Source organism: Galeopterus variegatus, unplaced genomic scaffold (assembly GCF_000696425.1).
Source record: "Galeopterus variegatus unplaced genomic scaffold, G_variegatus-3.0.2 Scaffold1890, whole genome shotgun sequence".
NCBI lineage: Eukaryota > Metazoa > Chordata > Mammalia > Dermoptera > Cynocephalidae > Galeopterus > Galeopterus variegatus.
The window spans coordinates 211,136-224,669 of record NW_007728001.1 but is presented as its reverse complement, the minus strand read 5'-3'; the positions used below and the strand labels follow the sequence as shown (position 1 = coordinate 224,669).

Here is a 13,534-nt window from a genome sequence, read left to right as displayed (position 1 = left end):
AAGTTCTTCAGGGTTCTGCTCTTTACTCTTTTTTCCTACACGTGCTTCCTGTTAATCTCTTCACTCCTGTGACTTCAGTTGTCACCTCCATGTTGATGATTTCCAAATCTCTCTCTCTAATCCTTTTCTCTTGTCAGCAGACACGACCAAACTGCCGAGTCAATATTCTACTGGTCTTTCAAATGTTGTGTGTCAAACTGGACTTGTCATTCAGCTTGCTCTTCCTCTGTTGCCTGTCTCAGTTTCACCATTTTCATGGTGACACAGTCATTGTCCCTACATTCAGGCATTTAAATCCAGTTAATTAAATCTCTGCAGCATTGCTCCTCTCCTTTTCATCTCTGCCACTGTTCTTTGTAAGAACTTCATCTTTCTCTGTCATTACTTTAATGGCTTTCTATCTGGTCTCCTCAACTTCATTCTATTGTCTATAATCATTGCAAGCAGATTTTTCTTCCTTAACCATACATGGTTCATTTTGCTTCCCTCCTCAAAAAGCTATGGTGGCTTCCTCTTAGCTACTGAATAAAATCCAAATTTCTCATCACGACATTTGAGGCTCTCAGCTCTCATACCAGCTTCATCTCTCAAAGAATTCCTCTATATGCCTTATGCTCTCATTCCATTTCTTAATGAAATACATTTAGTTTTCAGGTCTCTTACTTTGCATCTGTATTTTGCCTTGGTTGAGAAGAGCCAGTTTCCAATTATCTTCTGGTCAAATGTCTTCTCATCCCATCATCAGTTCAAATGTTACCTCTTCCATAAAGCATCCCTTGATCAACTACTGAGAATTACTCACTTCCATATCACCTTATTAGAAACTGTTTACAACATATGTCATTGTGCCTGTGTTGTAATTAGTTGTTATGTTTGTCTCCACTACAAAAGGTTAAGAAAATTTCCTAAAAGCAGGGTGTGAATTTTCTGCCTTCTACATAACTCTCCTAAATTCCTTGGAAGTACTCAGTAACTATTGTTAATAATTTCTACAGTATTAGAAATAGACACATTTAGTATTCCCCTTTTGCTCTTAGGCAAAGCAAGTTCCTATGAACGCTTAACTGATTTTTGTACAGTGCCCTTTTTGCTAATTCACAGATTTGCTAGTCCATTTTCTATATTATAATTCGTATTATCTCTAACTTAAGATAGAGTGTGAAAGTAAGCTTCAAATTTAAAGATTCTATAGGATCTTGATACTATTTTAGCAAGACATCTAGCTACCTCAGCTAAACAATATCCTAAGGCTCAACTGTGACCTCCCTGATATCCTCCATGGTTTTGCCCCTCAGCCAAGCTGACTTAGGGACTCTCTCTTGAGTTTCCTACACCTTCTTGTGCGTATTTTTGTTTCAGCTCTTCTAACACTGTGTTAAAATTATCTATATTGTCTCTCCCAGAGCAGGTGGTTTTCTCCTTGGGGAAAGATCTTTTTCTTAATCACCTTTATATTCCTTATGTCTGGCACAATAGCTGGTGCCCTGGTCATTGAATCTTGAGGGAATGAACTCATAGTTTTAATACAATGTACCTAATACTGTTTCCTTACATGCAGGATTTCTGACTTCGGGTAAGTGAGTTTCTCTATAAAGTAAGATGGCAAAGCATATTAAACTGAAGAGTCAAAGTATAACTAGATCACATTGCACAAAAAAAGTTCTTCCCTTTCAGCTCACTTATGAAATAAAAAAATGAGCTGTCTTCTATATTCTGAGCAGGACATCAGAGAGATGGTTCTTCTCTATGAAAATAACTATAGGCATGTGGCATTTTTCATAATTTTTAAAGGTAGCATATAGTGAAGATACAGCTTTTTTTAGTTAAAACAGGAAATAGTCTTGATAAAAATATTAAAATTAGGAACTATGAAAGGGCTTGAATTTTCTAAATCTTTTCATTATTACTAGAAAACAATATCAATGTCAATATATTTCTACAAGTTACAGAATTGGGTTTTGCATTAGAAAGCCAGTAGTATAAAACAAGTTTGTTGTTTTTCTCTGGTTAATAATATATATTATAATTGCTAAGATTTATCACAATATGTGATCTTATTAGACTTTGACTTAAGTATATGGGTATGTGTGACATATCCATGGAGAAATCTTGTATGTTTTTAACATGAGTATGTTTTGGCTGAGCTGGGAAAAGGGTTCTAATTTCTAACCTAAGTAAAACAAATAAAAATGTGTCTTTTCCCTGATTTCTCCCTTCTTTTCTGTTATTTGGTTATATTATCTAATCCATTGGAACAATTCTTTCTCAGTGCTGCTTACAGTTCTACTAACTGAGGTGGTCTGTACGTTTTTATAGTGATTACCGTAGAAATAGAAGCCTATAGACTATTTGCATCTTTTGTTCCTTAAAGGGAAGATGGGATTACATGGCTTGCAGGTAAAAAGGCACTCTAAATGCATGCAATTATTTTTGCTAATGGCGGATTCCACAGGGCTTTCTTGTTTTAAAATAGAATGGTGGCAGTCGCATAACCACAATAATGAACTTTAAGAAATTGTCTTTAAACAGCAATTTGTAGGCAAATTTTGCACTAGACTAGAATTTTTATTCTAAATTTATATTGAAGTTAACCATTTTTCAGCTAAAATTAGCCTTTGTTTAGGAAATACTTTATTTACAGGCAGAACTAAACAAAAGTATACACCAGTTTATAAGGTAATATTTAAAATTGGGACTGGCCAGTTAGCTTGGTTAGAGAGCAGCCTATAACACCAAGGTCACGGGTTGGGATCCTTGTAACAGCCAGCAGCAAAAAAAAAAAAAAGGAGGGAGAGACATAACCCCAGGGTCACAGGTTCAGATACCCATACCGCCAGCAGCCAAAAAATACATATAAAATCAATGTTAAAAACTTAATTGTATATAAATGTTGCTTCCAGTAAAGATGTTGTTTGGAAATCAGTTTTACCTATTTATTAAGACTTATCGGGCCGAGCCCCTGGCACACTCGGGAGAGTGCGGTGCTGATAACACCAAGGCCACGGGTTCGGATCCCATATAGGGATGGCCGGTTAGCTCACATGGGAGAGCATGGTGCTGACAACACCAAGTCAAGGGTTAAGATCCCCTTACCGTCATCTTTTAAAAAAAAAAAAAAAGACTTATCTAATTTCCTCTGCAAGCCATAGTTTAAGTGAATATTCTTTGTTACACTAAATAGTTCCTCTCCTCTACGTCCTTAAAAGGAATAAAGCCACATTAAAACATTCTGTAATTAAGGCTTTCCCTAGTTACCATGCTATCCTCCAATTAGTATAAATGTTTCTGCCTCATCTCATACCTTGTGCGAAAAAAGTGGAATGCAGAAAAATCATCTAAATGTTATCATTTCCTGATGTGAAATTGAGAAGTCATCTACCTATTTTAGAGAATAACTTTTAGGTTAAATGCACTCCTTGGTGCTATTTTAGGATTTAGAACACATAAACTATATAGAATATCAGAAGTTATTAACAAATGAAAAAGATGGCTTTAACTTTTCTTTAACTAGCTGTGGTAATTGCTAATCTAACCTGGAAGATAGAAAGTAATATCACATTGCTTAAATGAAGGTAATTTGGGTTTTGTACTTTATGAAGACAGAAGAAAGACTTAGGCGATGAATGCCTTGATTATGCCCAAATATCCATGTATTAATATTTTAGTTCATCAAATATTCATAGAAAATGCTTGCAAGTTCAGCTGCTTCCTCTTAAATTCTAGGTCCTGCAGTAGACTGGTGGGCACTTGGAGTTTGCTTGTTCGAATTTCTAACAGGAATTCCCCCTTTCAATGATGAAACATCACAACAAGTATTTCAGAATATTCTGAAAAGAGGTGATTCTTTTTCTCCTATTAAGGTATATTCATCTCTCTCAGTGCATTATTTTGAGCAGTGATTAACAAGATTATTTGTAAATTTGTAGATATCCCTTGGCCAGAAGGTGAAGAAAAGTTATCTGATAATGCTCAAAGTGCAGTGGAAATGCTTTTAACCACTGATGATTCAAAGAGAGCTGGAATGAAAGGTATGGTTTTGTGTTAAGCTTGTTCATGATTTGTTCCAGTTGGTGAATAGTAATAAAAATATCAAGTTTCAATACAATACTACAGAAAATCTGACTGCTAAATCGGTACTAAAATAATTCAGTTTATTTTTGCCCTCTAGATATACATTGATCTATTTGTCCTTATTCTACATTAAAATCCCATGTGGCCAAGTTGCAATATTCACACATTGAATTTTATTAATCTCAAGCAGGCACCTGAAACAATCTCATTAGTGTCTTGGGTGTTTCAAAGCCTGATAAAGTTAACCATCAACAAATTCAGGAAATCTCTTCTGTTCTGTAATTTCCTGTTGCTTCATTTCTGATACTTTTATTCATTGACCAATGTATCAGGTCCCGGGTTGCCTCAAATAAGACAAACTTGGTACATTATGAACCATTCAATGGTTTTCTCAATGCAGGGGTATATTAAACCCTAATTTCAAAACTCTAGTGAATCTCATTGGCAGCTGCCTTAAAATTCTCTTTGTAAGGAGCCGGCCCGGTGGCACACTCGGTAGAGTGCGGCGCTTGGGAGCGCGGCGGCACTCCCGCCGAGGGTTCGGATCCCATATAGAGACTGGTCCGCTCACTGGTTGAGCGCGGTGTGGGCGCGACACCGAGGGTTGCGATCCTGTTACCGGTCACAAAAAAAGACAAAAAGGAGAAAAAAAAAAATTCTCTTTGTAACAAGGTGAGGTAATAATATAGAGACAAATAAGCATTATGTTCCAAAATTCATTTCCGTGTGAAGTAGGGTATATTTAAAAAATAACTTTAGAAATATGTCGTTGGCATCAGCTTCTAGGTGTTCCCTCTAATAAGATCAACTGTTTGTTTATTGATTTAACGGATCCTATAGAGTGACTTCTACCTGCTCCAGACAGTGGGAGAACTCTAGGGATAAACTAGACTCAAATCCCTGTCCTCCTGGAACTTACATTCTAGTGGAAAGACAGACAGTAAACAAAATACAGCCATAACATAATGTCATGATGCCATGTAGTGGTAAGTACTATGAAGAAAAATAAAGCGGAGTGAGAAGATACATTCTCTTTGTATGGCGGGATTTTTTTTAGATAGGGTGGTCAGGATGACCTCTGTAAGGACTCGGATTGGAGCAGAAACCTATGTAAAGTGAGGGAGCAGACATTTGAAAACTCAGCTCTAACTTTCTCAAGACAATTAAGACTTAAATTAAGCTGTTTGAAACACACAGATACCCACAAATTTCAACTCCAAACATTGTGCATTGGTTTCGGACATATTGAATCCTTGCAATGTTATTTCAGAATAGATCTGAGTGTCTGAAAGCAGCATATCGGTCAGATTGCTATTATAAAACACTATCATTCATGAGGGGGATTAGTCATCCTTTTTTTTTAAAGCTAATTCTTATTGAATACCTAATGTATGCTAAGCCCTAACTTACTTAATCAGTCTCAAATTGAGTAAAGACTTTATTATTAATAGGACTCTAGACATCGACTTATTATATTGCTGGTTGGAAAAGTATTCTATCAGCGTGAAGCACATTTGAGGCAAAAACAATTGCCAGCTTAAAAGAGAGAAAAAATTAGAGATAATTAATGGTAATATCTAAAACTTACAATTCTTTCTGGCCACATTCATGTAGCAATAGTTTTCAGAAGTGAAAGTTTCAGGCTATAGTGATATTCTAATGGGCTAAGTATTGTGTGCTGGAATGATTCTCGAATTTTTCTGCTGACAGGAGCATTTAATGAAGCAGAAAACTTGTAGAAGTGACTAGTAATCTATGATATCTGGGTATGATGGGAAGCGTTATGATCCTGTCATCATAACTCATTCATTTATTTTTAAACTGAACCCACAAAGGAATTCTAGTTTAGTTTGTGTTGAAGCAACTGTTTTTTAACTGAAAAATACCCCTGTCATCTACTTTGCTATGTAAATTGTTCATCAGAGAAACAAAAATCTGTGGTGTCATTAGTAAGAATGTTGTTCTTCTGCCCCACTTATTTTGAGCAAATTACAATATATAATAGCCATTTTCTAAAGAATGGTTCCCAACTCCAGCATAATTGACGTTTGGGGGCAGATAATTCTTTGTTGTGGGGACTGTCCTGTGCATTGTAGGATGTTTAATAGAATCCCGGGCTTCTACCCACTGTATGCCCCCAGTCGTGATAACCAAAAATGTCTCCAAACAATGCCAAATGTCCTTTGGAGGGCAAAATCACCCCAGTTGAAAACTGTTTTCTAAAGTAATTTTTCAAATATCCCATGCTGTTATTTATTTTGAACATTAAGAAACAAATGCTGTAAATGTGAATTATTTTTACTATTTTATCCCTTTTCCTACTGTAATAGTTTAGGGGAAAATCAACTTGTAAACATATTGATCTCCCAACCCATCATCCCCAATACAGACACATTATTCTTTCCTATCTGTGTAGTCTTCTTCTAACGTTTTCCTTAAATTTGGGTACGTTTGGGAAGGGGGTGCTTTTTACTGCCTTTATTATTACTTTGTTGTTTGTCAGCATCTTTATTGTTGCCTTATAAAGTGAAGGGTTGGGGCCGGCCTGGTAGCGCACTGCTACAGTGCACCGCTTGGGAGCGCGGCGGTGCTCCCGCCGAGGGTTCGGATCCCACATACAGACCGGCCGCTCACTGGCTGAGCGAGGTGCGGGTGCAACACCGAGGGTTGCGATCCGTTGCCGGTCACGAAAAAAGACAAAAAGGAAAAATATAAAATAAAATAAAAAAAATAAAGTGAAGGGTTGAAGAGAGGAAAAGTTATGATTAGCAACTAAATATCACAGTGTAGTCAAAAGAGCATATTTTGTTTTCACTAGGTAAAAAGAAATAGGAAAGATGACAAGTAATGTAGTTAAAGAGGTGAGCAAAGTCTGAGATCTTGTAAGCAGAGCAGTGCTGTGATGTAAAGATTCTGGATGTAGACATACTGCTACACAGTCAGTACGTTGTAGAGATGCAAGCTGGTGAAAACAAGGAAGTCAAAGAACCATGAACAGAATGTGTCAGAAGTGTCATCGATGTATTTGTTGAAATCACCATGAAGCATAAGGATGAAGCATAGGGAAGAAAGTAAGGGAGTGGAGGATGAGCTTCATGCCAAAGTTATCTAGGGCAATAGATAGCGCTAAGGATTGCAGTGATACAAACAGGTGGCAAGACCTTGGAATGAGAATTGGAGATCAAGAATTAATCATGGAAGATCAGGAATACGGAAGGTGTATCAGGGAGCAAGAAGTAGGCCAAATCCTCTTCTGTCAAATCAGGGATTGTGATGCAGGCTGGTAGAACAATAAGCTTCTGTTAAGATAAACCATTCATTCATTCGTTTGACAAATATAACCCAGGCACCTGTCATATGCCTAGTGTAAAGTATGTAGCCTAATAGGGACACAAATACTAAACAAATGTCTGTAAAACTGGCATAATAAAGTGGGGCAAGGTATATGTGAGACATTCTCTTTTTAATTCCTATAAAATAGTACTTATTTAGGCAATGGTGTCATAATATTGTTTTGTTTTATATTTTTCCTAAGAGCTGAAACATCATCCTCTCTTCAGTGATGTGGACTGGGAAAATCTGCAGCATCAAACTATGCCTTTCATACCCCAACCAGATGACGAAACAGATACATCCTATTTTGAAGCCAGGAATAATGCTCAGCACCTGACTGTATCTGGATTTAGTCTATAGCACATAAATTTTCCTGTTAGTCTAACCTCGTGTTGTGGAATAAGCTGACGTAATTATATACTCCTTAATACTAGACTGATCTAAGGGCAAAAATGATTATTTTACCTGGGCCAATGAGCTTGTAATGTATGTGACACCTTTCACAGAGTTCAAAGGCTATAAGGAATATAATCAGTAATTTATCTTAATCTCATGACTGTATATAAATTTTCAAAGCTTTTTTCACCGTATTTATTTTGTTTACTGCACTTTATGAAAAGCAAAGCATCAATAAAACTAGAATGACACTACTACTATAGAGAGAGAGCCATAAACTTGATTTTCTTTCTCCTTATCCGTTGATTTCAGTGCACCATTCAGCTTGGTGTTAAAATATCAAAAAAATTGTAGTTTCATTTGAATGTAATTTTACTTGCACATCATTGCCTGCAAAAGCTGTGGTCTCAAGGACAATCCTTTAAGGCCACATTTGTGACCTCAAAAATGCAACTAGAAAATTCCTTGGCTCAATAATGTAACTCCTTTGGGGAATGAGCAGTGAATAAAAGGACTAAGATTACTTTATTGATGATACAGTTTTGCTGCCCTGACTGCTTCTGGTGCTCGCTCTACAATAGGTGTTTGTTTAAAATAGTCCTGGAATGGTTAGTTGTGATATACTCTAGCAATTTTAATAGCTTGTTCAATTATAATAGAAAATGTAATGCTTTACATTTAGAGTCATTTGTTTAAAACATTATGAGAAATGGACTTATCCTTTTAAAAAAAAAACAATTTACTTTTGCATAGTAAATATAACTGTAACAAATAGATTATCTGTCAACATTATTCTTTTAAAAATATATATAGCCAAGATTCAGCTTCACAAATCATCTTAAATCCACTGAGGTTTCAGCATACTTAACCCCCAGATGAGCAAAGTTCAAATTTAAATGTAGCATATGTGAGTTTTCTGCTAATAATCTATTAAATACTATTGTTCCTTTTGCACATTGGCTTTAGTGTTTTTACTTTCCATTACACCAGTACAAGCCCTGTTACAATGTAGTAGATAAAGATAAGTTTCAAACTGTTACAGTGAATGATATTACCATTATAATCAGTGCTATATAATTGAATCCATAGGTTAATGGTTTTACTGAGCTTGTTTTAGTAATGACTACTTAGATCTGATTCTCCCAATAGTCACCCTTTCTAATGTTCAAAATACCATTGTTACAACTCAATTAATATGAATTACATCTTTCTCTTTAATTAGGTGAAAGCACAGAATTATCTATTGCCCTCCTTACTACCAAGTAGCTAAAAGAAAAAAGTCTTTGGGATCAAGCACAAATAGTACAAACCATCACTTTGTCACGTTAAAAGGCCTTGGGCAGGTTAAACTCAGCCACTGACGGCTCACCTGTGTATTGGAGATATATCTATATCTATATATAGATATATATATAGATATATATATATATATATCTATATATATCTATATATATATATCTATATATATATCTATATATATAGTGATTACTTTGGAGAGTTAGAATGAGCAGAGCCAGATTAGGGAACAAGCCAGTTTAGTGACTGCCCAGGATTATCAACCTTATCAGAGACTCGAGATATTACTGGATAATTGGGGAAAGATACAATGAGCCTATTCCCAATAAAGAAGACGGTGCCCTTGAGTGGAAAGTTACAAACAGCTTGCTGTTATAGACCTAGCATATGCAGCTAGTCATCTGACATTCTGCCAACAGGTAAGGCAGATTGTAATGGTATTTATTGGAAACAAGTGATTTTATTACCTAAATTTACATCTGCCAAGATGCTGTAGATTCAGACACTTATTAAGGAAAAACCAAGAGACAACAAGAACAGTGGAAAAATGGAAGTGGTTTTGACAACTGGTGTATATATGTATGCAAACACGTAATGGTTAATTTTAGGTGTCGACTAGAGTAATGAATACCTAGACACCTGGTAAAGCATTTGGGGGTGTATCTGTGAGAGTGTTTCCATAGGAGATTAGCATGTGAGCCTGAGTGGACTAGGTGAGAAAGATCTATTCTCAATATGGGTGGGCACCATCCAATCTGCTGGGGGCCTGGAGAGAACAGAAAGGAAGGAAAAGGCAAATCTATCTGCTGGAGCTAGTACACACTTTTCTCTCCTATCCATCAGAGCTCAGGGTTCTTTAGCATTTGGGTTCCAGGTCTTACACCAGCAGCACCTCCAGGCTCTCAGGCCTGTGGCCTCAGACAGAATTATATCATCAGCTTCCGTGGTTCTGAGGCTTCTGGACTTGGACTGAGCCACACTACCTGCATCCAGTTTGCACACGGCCTACTATGGGACTTCTCAGCCTTCATAATCATATGAACCAATTCTCCTAATAAATCCCCTCTCATACATATATACACACACACACACACACACACACACACACACGCTATTGGTTCTCTCTCTCTGGAGAACCCTGACTAATAAACTAACTCATGTAAACAAATGAAAGTGGGGTAGTGCTTTCAGAGTTAACTGGATCAAGAGACATGAACATACCTCACTGTCTCTGACTTTAATTTGTCTAAGTTTCTAGGTTTCCATGTTGGCTTTATTATCTGTATCCTCCAAATGGCAAGAGATATGGCCCCCAGAACCTCTAGGGTAGGGTAATATAACCTTAGCCGGCTACAGTTCAGAGAGAAAGAGAATGCAACAACAATGAGATACCACAACACCTATCAGAGTGGCTAAAATCCAAAACACACCATCAAATGTTGGCAAAGACACAGACTGACAGGAACTCTTACTCATTGCTGGTGGGAATGCAAAATGGTACAGCCGCTTTAGAATAGTTTGGTGATTTCTAACAAAACTAATCATACTCTTAGCATATGATCCAGCAATCATGCTCCTTGGTATTTACCTAAATGAGGTGAAAACTTAAAACCTGCACACAGATGTTTATAGCAGCTTATTCATAACTGCCAAAACTTGGAAGCAACCAAGATGTCCTTCAATAGGTGAACAAATAAAGAAACTGTGGTACATCCATAAAATTAATATTATTCGGAGGTGAAACCTGAAGTGATATTACTAAGTGAAAGAAGCCAGTCTGAAAAGGCTACATAGTCTATAATTCCAAATATATGACATTCTAGAAAGTGGAAAACAATGGAGACAAAAAAGATCAGTGGTTGCGGGGAATTAGCAGGGAGAGAATGAATAGGCTGCACAAGAGGATTTTAGGGCAATGAAACTACTCTGTTTGATATTATAACAGTGAATCATGTAATTTTAAATTTATCGAAACCCATAGAATGTACAAAACCAGGAGTCAACAACACTAATGTAGTGATATGTCTATTAGTTCATCAATTGTAACAAATGTACCACTCTGTCAGGGATGATGGTGAGAGAGGTTGTGTGGGCGAGGGGAGTGGACTTATAGGAACTTTCTGTATTTCCACCCACTTTTGCTGTGAACTTAAAACAGCTCTAAAAAATAACGTCTATTAAAAAGAGAGATAGAGGGCCAGCCCGTGGGTCACTTGGGAGAGCGTTGTGCTGATAACACCAAGTCAAGGGTTAAGATCCCCTTACCGGTCATCTTTAAGAAAAAAAAAGAGAGAGAGAGAGAGAGATAGAAAAAGGCTCCATAAAATAAATCCCAGAGAATAACTGTGACTGCTTCACTGATGGTCTTTAGAGCTAGGGCTGGGTCTGGAGCTCACAGACCCCTCAAGCTGCTTGTCCAGACTGGGTCACAAACCCTTCACATGCAGGTCTATGAGCTAGGTAACAGGAAAAAGATCCTTGGAGCCTTGGCTGAAGGAATAACAGTCTTTATTCAGCACACACACATCTCAGAGCTAGGCAGTCCAAAGAGAGACTCAACTGAGCAGCTCCCAGCAAAGTAAACATGCTCTATTTTTAGACACGAGCTCTATGCCATTCAGCTGCTGCTTCACAAACTAAAGAACACACAATAGCACAAACTAAAAAGATACATAGGCCCACATGTGCACTAACTCTGCCCCCCACACAACTTGTTTACAAAGAATGTGCTGCACCACCCCCAAACAGATCTGAGGATATGGGGCCTGATTATTCTGTTTTCCTCACATGGTCCTATGCCCATCCCCAGACTTGTGATGCGGTCAGGAGAATGGGATATAAACTTACCAGGTTTGAGTCACATGCCCATTACTGTGGCTTGGGGTGGGGCAGGAATGGACATAGCTGCATACTAAATGTTCCATTTAGTAGCCTCACCAAAATCACTTGATTTGAGTGGAGGAAGAAGAGCTCCCCAAAGGGAGGAGAGGGGACAGAGGAGAGGTTTCAGATACCCTTACTGGCCAGCTACAAAAAAAAAAAAAGGAAAGAAAGGCCAAAGACATGGACTTTCCTACCACAGATGAGCTAAGTTATACTTATAAAATTTTATCTATATAAACTGGAATGATTTTATTCTTGAAATAATATTTTTATAGGCAAAGCTATAACTATGAGACTCAGTTCTAGCCAATGAGGTGTGAGAAGGAGTCTCCTGTGTGAGACTTTCAAGAAGGTTTCTGTTTCCTGATCAGACAGAATGATACAAGTCCACGGAAAGATTTGCTCTATCTTTCAATTCCATTTTTCCATGAAACTTATGAAGTATTCACTTTTCCTGCCTATAAATGTAAACATTAAATTTGGATGTACAGCAGCCATCTTGCAAGCACGAAGACAAAACCACACACTAAAGATGGGAGAACAGAAAGAAGCAGCTTGTACCCCGATGTTATTGTGGAAGCACCTTACCAGGCCTAGACTTCTTACCTCCAGACTTCTTGTAAATGAGGAAAAAAAAAACACACTTATTTGGTCAAACCACTGAAGTTGGGTTTCTACCACATGCATCAGAACACTGGTATCTTAAATGATACAGGTGGTTTACATCACTTTTATCACCATCTATAGAAGTTACAAGTTATAGATGTGTCCTCTATTCTGTATGATACTGTAATGGTGAATACAAGACATTATGCATTTGGCAAAACCCATAAAACTGTACAACTCAGAGTGAACCCTAATGTAAACTTTAGTTAATAATAATGTATGAATATTGGTTCATAATTGTAACAAACGTACTACATTAATGTCAGATGTTAATAATGGGAGGAACTTTGGGGGAGTATATGAACTGTCTACTTTCTGCTTGATTTTTCTATAAAGCTAAATGTGGTATAAAAATAAAGTCTATTACTTTTTTAAAAATGAAATAAAAATAGAACTGAAACTAAGATTTTTACTGGATCACTGATATTCTCAACCAGATGACCAAATGAGTTAAATTTCATTCTAGTTTCTGACTTTTATCAAATTATATACAATAGCATGACTTTATTTTGAGTCACAATTACTTTTTATAAATTCCTACTATTTGTTCTCATTTAATCCTCAGTACATAATCAAAACAATAATAGTTAACAAGTAATAAAAACCATATTATTTCTCATTAACCTTTTATTTTTAACTTAGTTTTACAATAAAGAAACAGAAAAGTTTGTCATTAAAAAAATACCATAGCTGTCAATTTAAAATTTAAAATGAGGTGCTTGTTAAACAAAGCAGTAACACTATATCCTATAATTACATCTTTACTTTTATATACAAGAACTGTGTGCAAAGTGCTTTTCAAACTATAAAATAAGACTTTGGAACAGGATACAAATGGTTATTCCTAGGAGTTAGTTACCCCTGACTGCTTGTAATGAATCACAACTGC

The 13,534-nt window shown here is 36.7% G+C and overlaps 1 protein-coding gene across 1 annotated transcript in view; it reads left to right on the top strand.

The window, feature by feature from the left end:
• MASTL (microtubule associated serine/threonine kinase-like) overlaps window positions 1-8,572 on the top strand; it is a 34,259-nt gene extending 25,687 nt beyond the window's left edge. The window contains exons 11-13 of the mRNA XM_008579466.1: window positions 3,724-3,837; window positions 3,927-4,028; window positions 7,607-8,572. Of these exons, the coding sequence (XP_008577688.1) occupies window positions 3,724-3,837; window positions 3,927-4,028; window positions 7,607-7,764 (374 nt within the window). The 3' untranslated portion in view covers window positions 7,765-8,572. The remainder of the gene's footprint in view (window positions 1-3,723; window positions 3,838-3,926; window positions 4,029-7,606) is intronic.
• Window positions 8,573-13,534: the final 4,962 nt, after the last annotated feature.